The 14,141-nt window shown below is 40.5% G+C and overlaps 1 protein-coding gene across 1 annotated transcript in view; it reads right to left on the bottom strand.

The window, feature by feature from the left end:
* LOC121373668 (dymeclin-like) overlaps nt 1-9,875 on the bottom strand; it is a 28,298-nt gene extending 18,423 nt beyond the window's left edge. The window contains exons 1-6 of the mRNA XM_041500387.1: nt 9,757-9,875; nt 8,985-9,128; nt 8,452-8,598; nt 7,046-7,173; nt 4,856-4,952; nt 402-527 (exon numbers count right to left, since the gene is read on the bottom strand). Of these exons, the coding sequence (XP_041356321.1) occupies nt 402-527; nt 4,856-4,952; nt 7,046-7,173; nt 8,452-8,598; nt 8,985-9,124 (638 nt within the window). The 5' untranslated portion in view covers nt 9,125-9,128; nt 9,757-9,875. The remainder of the gene's footprint in view (nt 1-401; nt 528-4,855; nt 4,953-7,045; nt 7,174-8,451; nt 8,599-8,984; nt 9,129-9,756) is intronic.
* Nucleotides 9,876-14,141: the final 4,266 nt, after the last annotated feature.

Here is a 14,141-nt window from a genome sequence, read left to right as displayed (position 1 = left end):
GGGCGTGCATAGCACTGCAAATAAAACATTTACACTTTCTGGTTGATGTAGTTCCATAGCAATGCCTTCATCAACAGTGGGGCGTGCATAGCACTGCAAATAAAACATTTACACTTTCTGGTTTATGTAGTTCCATAGCAACACCTTTATCAACAGGTGTTTACCACTTGCCCTGCATCATGAATGAGATATTATACATGAACTGTATATAACATGTGACTGGGTAAAAAATCCGGTATTTACCACTTGCACTGCATCATGAATGAGATGTTATACATGACCTGTATATAACATGTGACTGGGTAATAAATCTAGTATTTACCACTTTCCCTGCATTATGAATGAGATGGTACATATAGGCTGTATATCACACATGACTGGGTAATAAATCTGGTATTTACCACTTGCCCTGCATCATGAATCTGAAGATGGTGAAGGTGCTGGTTGCCTGTGGTTGAAACATCTGGATTGACAGCAGAGTGAGAATCGTGTTGAGAGCCTCCAAGTGTAGCGCGTATGTGAAGTTCCTAGAAACAGACACATATTTTATATATCCCTGCAGGGCTCACAACACATCAAGAAAATTCCAAAAATTTCCATATTTTCAATGCATTTTTAAGAGTTTCAAGAATTTTTCTGTGAATATCAACATTATTTAATGTAAAAAAATCTAAATAATTGTTACACTAATACAGGCATTGAATTTGTGGATTTTCTTAGGATTCAGTGAAAATTGTACAAATTAAAAAAAAAAAAAAATAAGCATATACCTATGACACAAAATCTGGGATTTGTGAAAGCATGGAATCGTGCTAGACTCGCAACCTCTTTTTATTTACATTTTATTTAAGGTGCTTTCAGTGTAACCATTTGAATTTTTTTTATTGAACTAAAGTTATTGTAGTAATGTACATATATTCTGGGTTTCTAGAATTTTTTATAAAATCCACTAGCCATAGGATCAGTGATTATAAAAATTCACTAGCCACAATTAAAAATTCACTAGCCCTACTTTACTTTAAGTTAATACAATTTTACTAAATAATAGTACTAAAAGCCTAAAGAGGGAGATAAAGCTTAATTAAAAACACTAACAATGGGGGACTGGGGTGGGGGCAGGGTATTCATATTTACAAAATAGACTTAACTGCAATATTTTACCAAAACCAATTCACTAGCCGTTGGGCATGGCAATAGTAATTATTTACTAGTCCAACACTGAATATCACTAGCCATGGAAGTGGGGCTACCATAATCTAGAAGCCCTGTTGGGCATGGCAATAGTAGTTATTTACTAGCCCAACACTGAATATCACTAGCCATGGGAGTGGGGCTACCATAATCCAGAAGCCCCGTCTGGCATGGCAATAGTAGTTATTTACTAGCCCAACACTGAATATCACTAGCCATGGGAATGGGGCTACCATAATCCAGAAGCCCCGTCAGGCATGGCAATAGTAGTTATTTACTAGCCCAACACTGAATATCACCAGCTATGGGAATGGGGCTACCATAATCCAGAAGCCCCGTCAGGCATGGCAAGAGAAGTTATTTACTAGCCCAACACTGAATATCACTAGCCATGGGAATGGGGCTACCATAATCCAGAAGCCCCGTCAGGCATGGCAATAGTAGTTATTTACTAGCCCAACACTGAATATCACCAGCTATGGGAATGGGGCTACCATAATCCAGAAGCCCCGTCAGGCATGGCAATAGTAGTTATTTACTAGCCCAACACTGAATATCACTAGCTATGGGAATGGGGCTACCATAATCCAGAAGCCCCGTCAGGCATGGCAATAGTAGTTATTTACTAGCCCAACACTGAATATCACCAGCTATGGGAATGGGGCTACCATAATCCAGAAGCCCCGTCAGACATGACAACAGTAGTTATTTACTAGCCCAACACTGAATATCACTAGCTATGGGAATGGGGCTACCATAATCCAGAAGCCCCGTCAGGCATGGCAATAGTAGTTATTTACTAGCCAAACATTAAATATCACCAGCTATGGGAATGGGGCTACCATAATCCAGAAGCCCCGTCAGGCATGGCAATAGTAGTTATTTACTAGCCCAACACTGAATATCACTAGCTATGGGAATGGGGTTACCATAATCCAGAAGCGCCCTCAGGCATGGCAATAGTAGTTATTTACTAGCCCAACACTGAATATCACTAGCTATGGGAATGGGGCTACCATAATCCAGAAGCCCCGTCAGGCATGGCAATAGTAGTTATTTACTAGCCCAACACTGAATATCACTAGCTATGGGAATGGGGTTACCATAATCCAGAAGCGCCCTCAGGCATGGCAATAGTAGTTATTTACTAGCCCAACACTGAATATCACTAGCTATGGGAATGGGGCTACCATAATCCAGAAGCCCCGTCAGGCATGGCAATAGTAGTTATTTACTAGCCCAACACTGAATATCACCAGCTATGGGAATGGGGCTACCATAATCCAGAAGCCCCGTCAGACATGACAACAGTAGTTATTTACTAGCCCAACACTGAATATCACCAGCTATGGGAATGGGGCTACCATAATCCAGAAGCCCCGTCAGGCATGGCAATAGTAGTTATTTACTAGCCAAACATTAAATATCACCAGCTATGGGAATGGGGCTACCATAATCCAGAAGCCCCGTCAGGCATGGCAATAGTAGTTATTTACTAGCCCAACACTGAATATCACTAGCTATGGGAATGGGGCTACCATAATCCAGAAGCCCCGTCAGGCATGGCAATAGTAGTTATTTACTAGCCCAACACTGAATATCACCAGCTATGGGAATGGGGCTACCATAATCCAGAAGCCCCGTCAGACATGACAACAGTAGTTATTTACTAGCCCAACACTGAATATCACTAGCTATGGGAATGGGGCTACCATAATCCAGAAGCCCCGTCAGGCATGGCAATAGTAGTTATTTACTAGCCAAACATTAAATATCACCAGCTATGGGAATGGGGCTACCATAATCCAGAAGCCCCGTCAGGCATGGCAATAGTAGTTATTTACTAGCCCAACACTGAATATCACTAGCTATGGGAATGGGGTTACCATAATCCAGAAGCGCCCTCAGGCATGGCAATAGTAGTTATTTACTAGCCCAACACTGAATATCACTAGCTATGGGAATGGGGCTACCATAATCCAGAAGCCCCGTCAGGCATGGCAATAGTAGTTATTTACTAGCCCAACACTGAATATCACTAGCTATGGGAATGGGGTTACCATAATCCAGAAGCGCCCTCAGGCATGGCAATAGTAGTTATTTACTAGCCCAACACTGAATATCACTAGCTATGGGAATGGGGCTACCATAATCCAGAAGCCCCGTCAGGCATGGCAATAGTAGTTATTTACTAGCCCAACACTGAATATCACCAGCTATGGGAATGGGGCTACCATAATCCAGAAGCCCCGTCAGACATGACAACAGTAGTTATTTACTAGCCCAACACTGAATATCACCAGCTATGGGAATGGGGCTACCATAATCCAGAAGCCCCGTCAGGCATGGCAATAGTAGTTATTTACTAGCCAAACATTAAATATCACCAGCTATGGGAATGGGGCTACCATAATCCAGAAGCCCCGTCAGGCATGGCAATAGTAGTTATTTACTAGCCCAACACTGAATATCACCAGCTATGGGAATGGGGCTACCATAATCCAGAAGCCCCGTCAGACATGACAACAGTAGTTATTTACTAGCCCAACACTGAATATCACTAGCTATGGGAATGGGGCTACCATAATCCAGAAGCCCCGTCAGGCATGGCAATAGTAGTTATTTACTAGCCAAACATTAAATATCACCAGCTATGGGAATGGGGCTACCATAATCCAGAAGCCCCGTCAGGCATGGCAATAGTAGTTATTTACTAGCCCAACACTGAATATCACTAGCTATGGGAATGGGGTTACCATAATCCAGAAGCGCCCTCAGGCATGGCAATAGTAGTTATTTACTAGCCCAACACTGAATATCACTAGCTATGGGAATGGGGCTACCATAATCCAGAAGCCCCGTCAGGCATGGCAATAGTAGTTATTTACTAGCCCAACACTGAATATCACCAGCTATGGGAATGGGGCTACCATAATCCAGAAGCCCCGTCAGACATGACAACAGTAGTTATTTACTAGCCCAACACTGAATATCACCAGCTATGGGAATGGGGCTACCATAATCCAGAAGCCCCGTCAGGCATGGCAATAGTAGTTATTTACTAGCCAAACATTAAATATCACCAGCTATGGGAATGGGGCTACCATAATCCAGAAGCCCCGTCAGGCATGGCAATAGTAGTTATTTACTAGCCCAACACTGAATATCACTAGCTATGGGAATGGGGTTACCATAATCCAGAAGCCCCCTCAGGCATGGCAATAGTAGTTATTTACTAGCCCAACACTGAATATCACCAGCTATGGGAATGGGGCTACCATAATCCAGAAGCCCCGTCAGGCATGGCAATAGTAGTTATTTACTAGCCCAACACTGAATATCACTAGCTATGGGAATGGGGCTACCATAATCCAGAAGCCCCGTCAGGCGTGGCAATAGTAGTTATTTACTAGCCCAACACTGAATATCACCAGCTATGGGAGTGGGGCTACCATAATCCAGAAGCCCCGTCAGGCATGGCAATAGTAGTTATTTACTAGCCCAACACTGAATATCACTAGCCATGGGAGTGGGGCTACCATAATCTAGAAGCTCTGCTAGCCATCAGGCATGGCCATAGTAGTTATTTACTAGCCCAACACTGAATATCACCAGCTATGGGAGTGGGGCTACCATAATCTAAAAGCCCTGATATATTACTCACAGAACTGGGACATCAACGATGAGCTCTATCAGAGAGTTAAGAAGGTCTTCTGCTAACGAGCCCATCTGTTCTCCTTCGGCCAACTCCGGAACAGACCCTAAATATAAACAACAATAATACAGTTGCAGTTTTCCACAATAAAACCAACACAACGTCTACAGCTAAAGCAAGGTCCTTTTAGCACAGTAATGTTCTTACAACTGCTGAAGGATTGTACATATTCACAAATGTATTTCAAGTTACTAGAATTAAATTTCCGTTACATTCATTAAAACATAATGTCACCCCATTGGTCCAGATGTTACATTCATTAAAACATAATGTCACCCCATTGGTCCAGATGTTACATTCATTAAAACATAATGTCACCCCATTGGTCCAGATGTTACATTCATTAAAACATAATGTCACCCCATTGGTCCAGACATACAATTGGGAGTTTGTTATATTTCTTGATGAACGTAAACATTACATTGTCAGGCAACATCGTATCTGATGATGTTATTTTATATAGGCAAGTTGTCTTATTAAGCGTTATTGTTTACGGACCAAAATTAATTCAAAATAAAATATGAAGTTTTAGTGTTATTAGTTATTAAAGTACAATTCCAATTTATTTATAAGTATTGTCGGTTATTTTCAGTTTGTGGATGATTTTTTTTGTTCATACACCTATGAACGTAAAAGAAATAACAGACAATCGTTAATTAAATAAACTAAAGCATACTGATTGAATGATTTTGAGGTGGGCATATTTGTATATAACTTGGGCATGTTTACAACATTTACAGCCTGAACCTCGGTACAATCTAAAGCCCTGTTAAAAAGTCATGTATGGACAACTGCTTATTGCTTGTTGTTCTGCAGGTGTGTTTTTTATGGATTACCTATCTTGAATCTAATTTTATGACATTAAAAAATATATATTTTGCAGTACCAGCGGCCTAATTCACAAAGCTCTCTTAGGCTCTGCTACACAACAAAGCATCCTCTTTGCAAGCTTTTCAGCATTGCACTATGAGGTCACAAAGTTGCGAGAGTTCAGTGAATTAGACTCCTGGTCAGTAGTTCTGTAAGAACCAAGGTGGCTGGGGTGGCACAGCCTCCCCCCCCCCCCCCCAACTTTTTAATTTTTTTTAATTTAATATACTTAATACAAATAAATGTACAAATATAGCTTGTGCGCCCCTCCTCCTCCCCTAGAGATTGGTCCCCCAACTCCAGATATTGTTAGCATGGGCCTGCTTAACACTCACTGTTTAAGAGGAGCCATAACTCTCGTTCCCCATCTGTCCCAAATCTAGCTCAGTGATAGTATTAGCTCTCCTTAACATGTGAATTTATATGGTATCAATACAGTAATATCATAAATGGCTCCACATATAATCTAAGTTAGGAGAGCAATTAAAGGGACATTTCCCGAGTTTGCTGCAATTTTTAAGATGTTATCGACTAAGAGAGACTTTTTAACAATTGTAATTACAAAAAAAAGAAGAAAGAAATGTTTTATTTAACAACGCACTCAACACATTTTATTTATGGTTATATGGCGTCAGACATATGGTTAAGGACCACACAGAGTTTGAGAGGAAACCTGCTGTCGCCACTACATGGGCTACTCTTTCCGATTAGCAGCAAGGGATCTTTTATTTGCGATTCCCACAGGCAGGATAGCACAAACCATGGCCTTTGTTGAACCAGTTATGGATCACTGGTCGGTGCAAGTGGTTTACACCTACCCATTGAGCCTTGCGGAGCACTCACTCAGGGTTTGAAGTCGGTATCTGGATTAAAAATCCCATGCCTCGACTGGGATCCGAACCCAGTACCTACCAGCCTGTAGACCGATGGCCTAACCACGACGCCGGTTTGTAATTACATATCAACTATATTTTTCTGCATAAAATATTAGTGGCTGTATTTTAAACGTGTTTCTGATTGTTCTAATATTTGTACTAGGTACAAAATCCAATTTGGGCTTCTTACAAATATTAAGTTGACCAGAAACACATTGAATATACAGACACTGATATTCTAAACAAGAAAATATATTTAATATGTAAGTTTAATCGTAGAAGTATTTTATTACTTGGAAACATATTACAATGCAGCGAACTCAGGAATGTCCCTACAATAACTCCCTACAATGTTTATCACAATGTTTATCATGGCGATGTCTGTAATGCCTACCATCTGGATCTGGTGGCTTGCAGTCGAACTGTTGCAGTAAAAGTTCTTCGCTGAGATATTCGACAAAATATTTACACAAACTGCGGATAATGAACAGTGCATTGTAGGTCTGCCAAATGAAAATATTGCTGAAAAAAAACAGGAGAGAAAAATAAACATACTAAGTAAAATCTGCAAAAACATCTGGGTATGGAATGGCGCCATACCAGTTTTACCCTCTGGAAAAAACCTTGGGAGAACAAGGTGTATGTGTCACATGATGTTACTTCCACAGTCTTATCATTGTGTAATTGCTTACCAAAATGACACCATTTCGTAATCTCCTTCGAGTTACGTTGTTAATGTTTCAACATGGATCCTCGTTATTCGTAAAAAAATATTATGAATAATGTGGATAACAAAGAAATTATTACACCCGCGTATGATTGGAACTGATTTTACGAAACTTGTGTCAGGATCCATGTATTACTCTCACTCTCACTTTGGCAATACCAGAACACTGACACTTATTTTGTAAAATCTGTACGACACACAAGTTTGTGTAATAATCTGTATATATATAACAAACATAGATGGCAGTGGCCACTGAAAATCTCCACCTGCCATCTACTAATGAACACTTTGGAAGAAAGAAATATTTTATTTAACGATGTACTCAACACATTTTATTTACAGTTATATGCCGTCGGACATATGGCTAAGGACCACACAGATATTGAGGGAGGAAACCCGCTGCCACCACTTCATGAGCTACTCTTTACGACTAGCAGCAAGGGATCTTTTATATGCACCATCCTATAGACAGGATAGCACATATCATGGCCTTTGATGTACCAGTCGTGGTGCACTGGCTGGAGCGAAAAATAGCCCAATGGGCCCACTGACGGGGATCAATCCCAAACTGACCGCGTATCAAGCGAATGCTTTACCACTGGGCTACGTCTCGCCCCTATGAAAAAGTAAAGTTTGTTTTATTTAACGATGTCACTAGAGCACATTTTTTATCCTATTATCGGCTATTGGACGTCAAACATATGGTCATTCTGACACTGGTTTTTTTTAGAGGAAACCCAGTGTCGCCACATAGGCTACTCTTTTACGACAGGCAGCAAGGGATCTTTTATTTGTGCTTCCCACAGGCAGGATAGCACAAACCATGGCCTTTGTTTAACCAGTTATCGATCACTGGTCAGTGCAAGTGATTTACACCTACCTTGCGGAGCACTCACTCGATTAAAAATCCCATGCCTTGACTGGGATCCGAACCTAGTACCTACCAGCTTGTAGATTGATGGCCTAACCACGACGCCACCAAGGCCGGTCTCCCCTGTGAACACTGAATGTTACAAGGATCGTACAATTCATTTATCTCTAGTCGAGTTCCGCATACACTGACATGTACTTACTCGTCGCACTGCGCAGATGCCTTCAGCTCAGCTGACCGAACGAGAAAGTTGTGTATGAGAGAGCGGAAGTTTCCAGTGTGGGTGTTGTTCACAGAGAAATTCCGACAAACGGCCGCTGTAGATTCTTCAAGCAGGCGAGCATCAGTGCTGTAAGAGATGTAAAGAGACACTGTAATACAACTCAGACTCTTTCCTCTTATAGTTATAACCAGAGCTCGAATTTAAAAGGCCATGCGGCACATTGACTGGACTAAGGAACATTTATGTTGTCATGAATTTTTACCTGTTGACTGGAATTCATACAGAGATAACCTAGTTCCAGTATGTACCCTGTAATGAATATCTATCTGTTGACTGGAATAAGGAAATAAGCTAGTTCCAGTATGTACACTTTACTGAATATGTTTGTTGACTGGAATAAGAAATAAGAAGAGCTACTTCCAGTACATACACAGTACCAGTTGGATGTTTACCTGGTGACTGGAATAAGGAAATAAGCTGGTTCCAGTATCTAGACTGTACTGAATGTTTACCTGTTGACTGGAATAAGGAAGGAGAAGGACAGCAACTGGTTCCAGTACGGGTCCATGGGGTTGATGGGTTCAGTTCCCGACAGTCTCTTCAGGTAATCATTGCTGGCCAGCTCTGACAGGCTGCTGCTTGTTGCACCCATGGTGCTGAAATAATAAAACCACAGAGTTGAAAAAACAACAAAACCACACTTCAGAACTTTGTATCTGACATCAAAATAAGCACAGTGCCAGGCAACATACGTTCAGGTTAACATACATTAAGGGCATAGGCTCCATTCCATGAAGCGACCTTAGTACTAAGATCACGGAAAGAGTTTGACCTGGCCCCGTGCTTATAAGTTTAAAGTCTAGACTTTAATAAAGTCCAGACTTTAACGTCATGGCAACGCCATTCAAATGGCATTACGTTAAAAGTCTGGACTTTATTAAAATCTAGACTTTAAGTTTTATAAACACGGGTCCAGTTTACCCCTCTACATCAAACTTCAAAGGCTCTAAAGACGAACCCTAACCCTATCCGTAAAACTACCTAACCATTGAATGGGTGTATGGATCGAACTCATACCGTCCTGTGTTCATATATTAAGAGGGAAGGCTTAAAGGACACTCGAGCTGCTTTTTTCCACCGTTCTAACTGCTATGCTTTACTGTTTACAGAATTACATTGAGAATTGTAAACAGTGAACCAACATTAACATGTCACGCAAAAACACACAAAACTAATTATTCAACAATCACATTTCTTCGTGACATAAACGAGCAGCGCATTTACCTTACAGGAAATGTGTTAACGCGACTTTGTAGTTCAATAATAATCACATGTCAGTTGAATGAAACAAAAATCCACGTCAAACGTCAATCGCCATTAAAACCAACTTCCGGTACATTTCCGGAAACCGTTCCTCTGTCTCTTCCTTCATTACAATGCACGCACCTAGTTACCGTTCGCGCATACCACATCTCACTCCACACGCACACGCACACACATGCACCATTTCACGGCTAATTGTGCCCGTTATGTTTTGAATACCATTAAAACAAATATATTTTCAGTGAAACAGACAGACAGACGGACGTACAGACAGAGATATTATATAGTAGGCCGGTAGAACAGAATAAAATGCAGTTATGAGATACATACAAGCAATATAAATTAAAACATTGTTATGGGCCACTCTATACTGCATTACGAGAGATTATTCGCTAAAAGTATGAATGTAGCAAAGTGGTAAAGTGCTCGCCTGATGCGCGGTCGGTCTGGGATCGATCTACGTCAGTGGACACATTCCGCTATTTCTCGTTCCAGCCAGTGAACTACGACTGGTGTATCAAAGGCCGTGGTATGTGTTATCCTGCCTGTGGGATGATGCATATAAAAGATCTTTTTCTACTAATGGAAAAATGTGGTTTCTTCTCTAAAACTATATGTCAAATTACCAAATGTTTGACATCCAGTAGACGATGATGAATAAATCAATGTGTTCTAGTGGTGTCGTTAAACAAAACCAACTTTAAAATTTTTCTCTCTACTTTTAAGGCAGAAAGGTAAAAACATATTTTCTTTAACTTTCATTGAATGATGGTGTTTCAAATTCCTGCCCTGCCAGTGATTTAAAAATAATTTGAAAACATTCCGAATTATCCTGAGGGTATACGACATGTTTCGTTGAATTACGAATGCCTTAAAACATGTTTTATTTTATAAAATAAATAATTTGTAATGTAAAACTGAAGACTGATTTAGGTTTTTTAAATTTTATAAATAAATAAATAATTTTTAATGTAAAATTGAAGACTGATAACCCACCCCGTACATATTGGTATGGTTCGCTGTACTGCGGCCACTAAAATAGACTCGCCTGATATTTTTAGAATTTGTATGCTCCCAAATAACGTTATAAAAGACGAAGTGTGATTGGTCAATATTTAAATTATTATTTACAGACGAAATGTTACCTGGACATTGGGGACTACGCAGTGTTATTATTTTTAAATCACTGGCAGGATTCTGCAAGTAAGGTTTTGATTGGTGGACATGAGCTCCAACTGGCTGTCTTTAGATCCACATGTAATAGTGGAGCTAATTTTAATTAGATTGCCGCAAACCCTAGTTTCAACTAGTTACAAACGTGAATAAAGCTACAATAACGGGAGTCTGCGATGCTGAAACGGGGAAATACCTTTAAAGAGTAAACTAAAGCTCTTCTCCATAACCGTTATTTCTCAGAGGTACATGCGTATCATGATCATGATCCAGATTATTAGTATTACATTTGTAAACGCATACCAACTCTCATAATTTCTTTTTTGTCATTTCATTTTTTTTTTTTTTTTTAGGAATTGTATAGATTAAATCTCATTTGTATAACAGGGGTGAAGACAGAATGCTGGAACAGCCAAGGTCTGCAATTTCACCTGACGAAATCGATAATGTAGTGCACAGAGACTAAAGACAGAATTGAGAGTTCTTCACATTGGCTGTTCCACATCAATTGCTTTCACCCCTTTATGAAAAACAGAACATTTACCCCCCCCCCCCCCCAACAAAAAAACAAAAAAACAACAAACAAACACCCCATCCAAAAACCACAAAACCCCAATAATATTTATTTAATTTTTTTAAATTTTCACTCACATCTTTAAAAAGTTTTGTGAGTTGGTATGAGTTTAAAACATAATAATATGTTTTGATACAAAGTTTGACGTTGTTCAATACTGAATTAATTTGTTCCGTTTTGACGCAATTGGACTATAAGTGGAAGTGTTAGTATTCATGAATGAAAGACAAATGTTTTTTGTCGAGCTTACTACTCTGTATTCCGGTTGTGACAGGTGAGCATGACAACGCCCATCCCTTTGTAAAAACAACAATTTACAAACGTCTTGTACTAACAGGTTTATTGTTACATCAGAAAAAAATAATGTTGTTGACATCAAGAAGAACAAACATTACGGTTATAACGCAATAGCGGAGAGTTAAAGTTTGTTTTGTTTAACGATACCACTAGAGCACACCGTTTAATTGATCATCGGCTATTGGGAGAGAGAGCGATAATGAGAGAGAGAGAGAGAGAGAGAGAGAGAGAGAGAGGGGAGAGAGAACGAGAGAGAGGGAGGGAGAGAGAGAGGGGGAGAGAGAGAGAGAGAGAGGGGGAGGGAGGGATAGAGAGAGAGAGGGAGGCAGAGAGAGAGAGAACGAGAGAGAGATGGATGGAGGGAGAGAGAGAGAGAGAACGAGAGAGACAGAGGGAGGGGGGGAGGCAGAGAGAGAGAGAGAGAGAGAGAGAGAGAGAGAGAGAGAGAGAGAGAGAGAGAGAGAGAGAGAGAGAGAGAGAGAGAGAGAGAGAGAGACAGAGAGAGAGATTGAGATTGAGAGAGAGAGAGAGAGAGAGAGAGAGAGAGAGAGAGAGAGAGAGAGAACGAGAGGAGAGAGAGAGGGAGAGAGAGAGAGGGAGGAGAGAGAGAGAGAGAGAGAGAGAGAGAGAGGGAGAGAGATTGAGATTGAATGATAGAGAGAGAGAGAGATTTGAGATTGTTCGAGAGAGAGAGAGGAGAGAGAGAGAGAGAGAGGGAGGGAGAGAGAGAGAGGAGGCAGAGAAGAGAGATAGAGAGAGAGAGAATGAGAGACAGAGAGAGAGATAGAGAGAGAGAGAGAGAGAGATTGAGAGAGAGATAGAGAGAGAGCGAGGAGAGAGAGAGAGAGAGAGAGAGAGAGAGAGAGAGAGAGAGAATGAGAATGAGAGGCAGAGAGAGAGAGAGAGAGAGAGAGAGAGAGAGAGAGAGAGAGAATGAGAATGAGAGGGCAGAGAGAGCGAGATGCTAGCGAGAGAGAGAGAGATAGAGAGAGGGAATAGAATAGAGAGACAGAGAGAGAGAGAGAGAGGGAAGATAACGAGAGAAAGAGGGAGGGAGAGAGAGAGAGAGAGAGAGAGAGAGAGAGAGAGAGAGAGAGAGAGAGGAGAGAACGAGAGAAAGAGGGAGGGAGAGAGAGAGAGAGAGAGAGAAGAGAGAGAGAATGAGAGAGAGAGAGAGAGAGAGAGAGAGAGAGAGAGAGAGAGAGAGAGAGAAGTCACTTTCTAATGACGTCATTAGCTTTCCGGGTGTTATTGTCGATTTGATCCCGGAAAAAGATTGTAATTGACCAATCACAATACAGAACACACTTTACAATAATACATCAATGTGCTCTAGTGTTGTCGTTAAACAAAACACACTTTTTTTTATATATTATACGCAAGACCGTTTCAACAATTTCCCATTCATCGTTCTGCCTGCTTCTCATCTTTTGCTTTGTACTGCCGACAGCTTTCTTTATACTTACCCGATGCCGCATTTTGTAATAGTCCAGTGGCATAATGGAGGTTTTTTTTTTTAAGAAACCATGTTTTAGGGTATATACAATGTTTTATTGTTATTGCTGGTAGATTGGACCTTCCTGAACATAGTTCAGCCGGGTGACAAGCTGTCACCGTTGAGCAATTTTTTTGACAGCCTAAATTCAAAATGGCCGCCGCCAAATATTATTTTTGCCATATCTTCCCTAATAATGCACATAGAGAGCTGATTTGTGTGGCAAACTGTAGGTTTTCATACACCAGGAATCCATTTTAATTGCCTAAAAAGGTATGTGATGGATTTATCATGTCCTTTATGTTAGTATTTAATGAAAAACGAAATGTCAGACACCAAAACAATGAAGATATACTGTTTATATAGTTATATTGTGTCATTTACAATAGATGCTCAAACATTACAATGGAGTAAAATTACTCCCTTATATATTTATGTTCACTTTTAGTTAAGAACATTGGCCATTGTCATACAATATTTTTTAATGATCTGATATGAAACTAGTGTCAGTAGGTGTATTATCAAAACTAGAACAATACAATATACATACATACATATATATATATTATTCATCTCCAGTATCTTTATCATTAACAGTATTTGTAGCAGTTCTTGTACGGTTATTGTTGTAGTCCGTGTTGCCATGACATGCACAGAACATGGGACATACACGCTGAGCTGCAGACAACTACTTCTGCATGTTGAGCGAGGCCTTGGAGATGAGCACCCACACCTAATCAACTTCAACACATCAACAGGAGCTGGTGAAACATCTGGTGGTTTGGCTACGGGGAGCGGAGTGCCAGA

The sequence above is a fragment of the Gigantopelta aegis genome, chromosome 5 (assembly GCF_016097555.1).
Source record: "Gigantopelta aegis isolate Gae_Host chromosome 5, Gae_host_genome, whole genome shotgun sequence".
In the NCBI taxonomy this organism is placed as follows: domain Eukaryota; kingdom Metazoa; phylum Mollusca; class Gastropoda; order Neomphalida; family Peltospiridae; genus Gigantopelta; species Gigantopelta aegis.
Note: the sequence above shows the minus strand (reverse complement) of the source record. Positions and strands in the feature narration are given on the sequence as shown.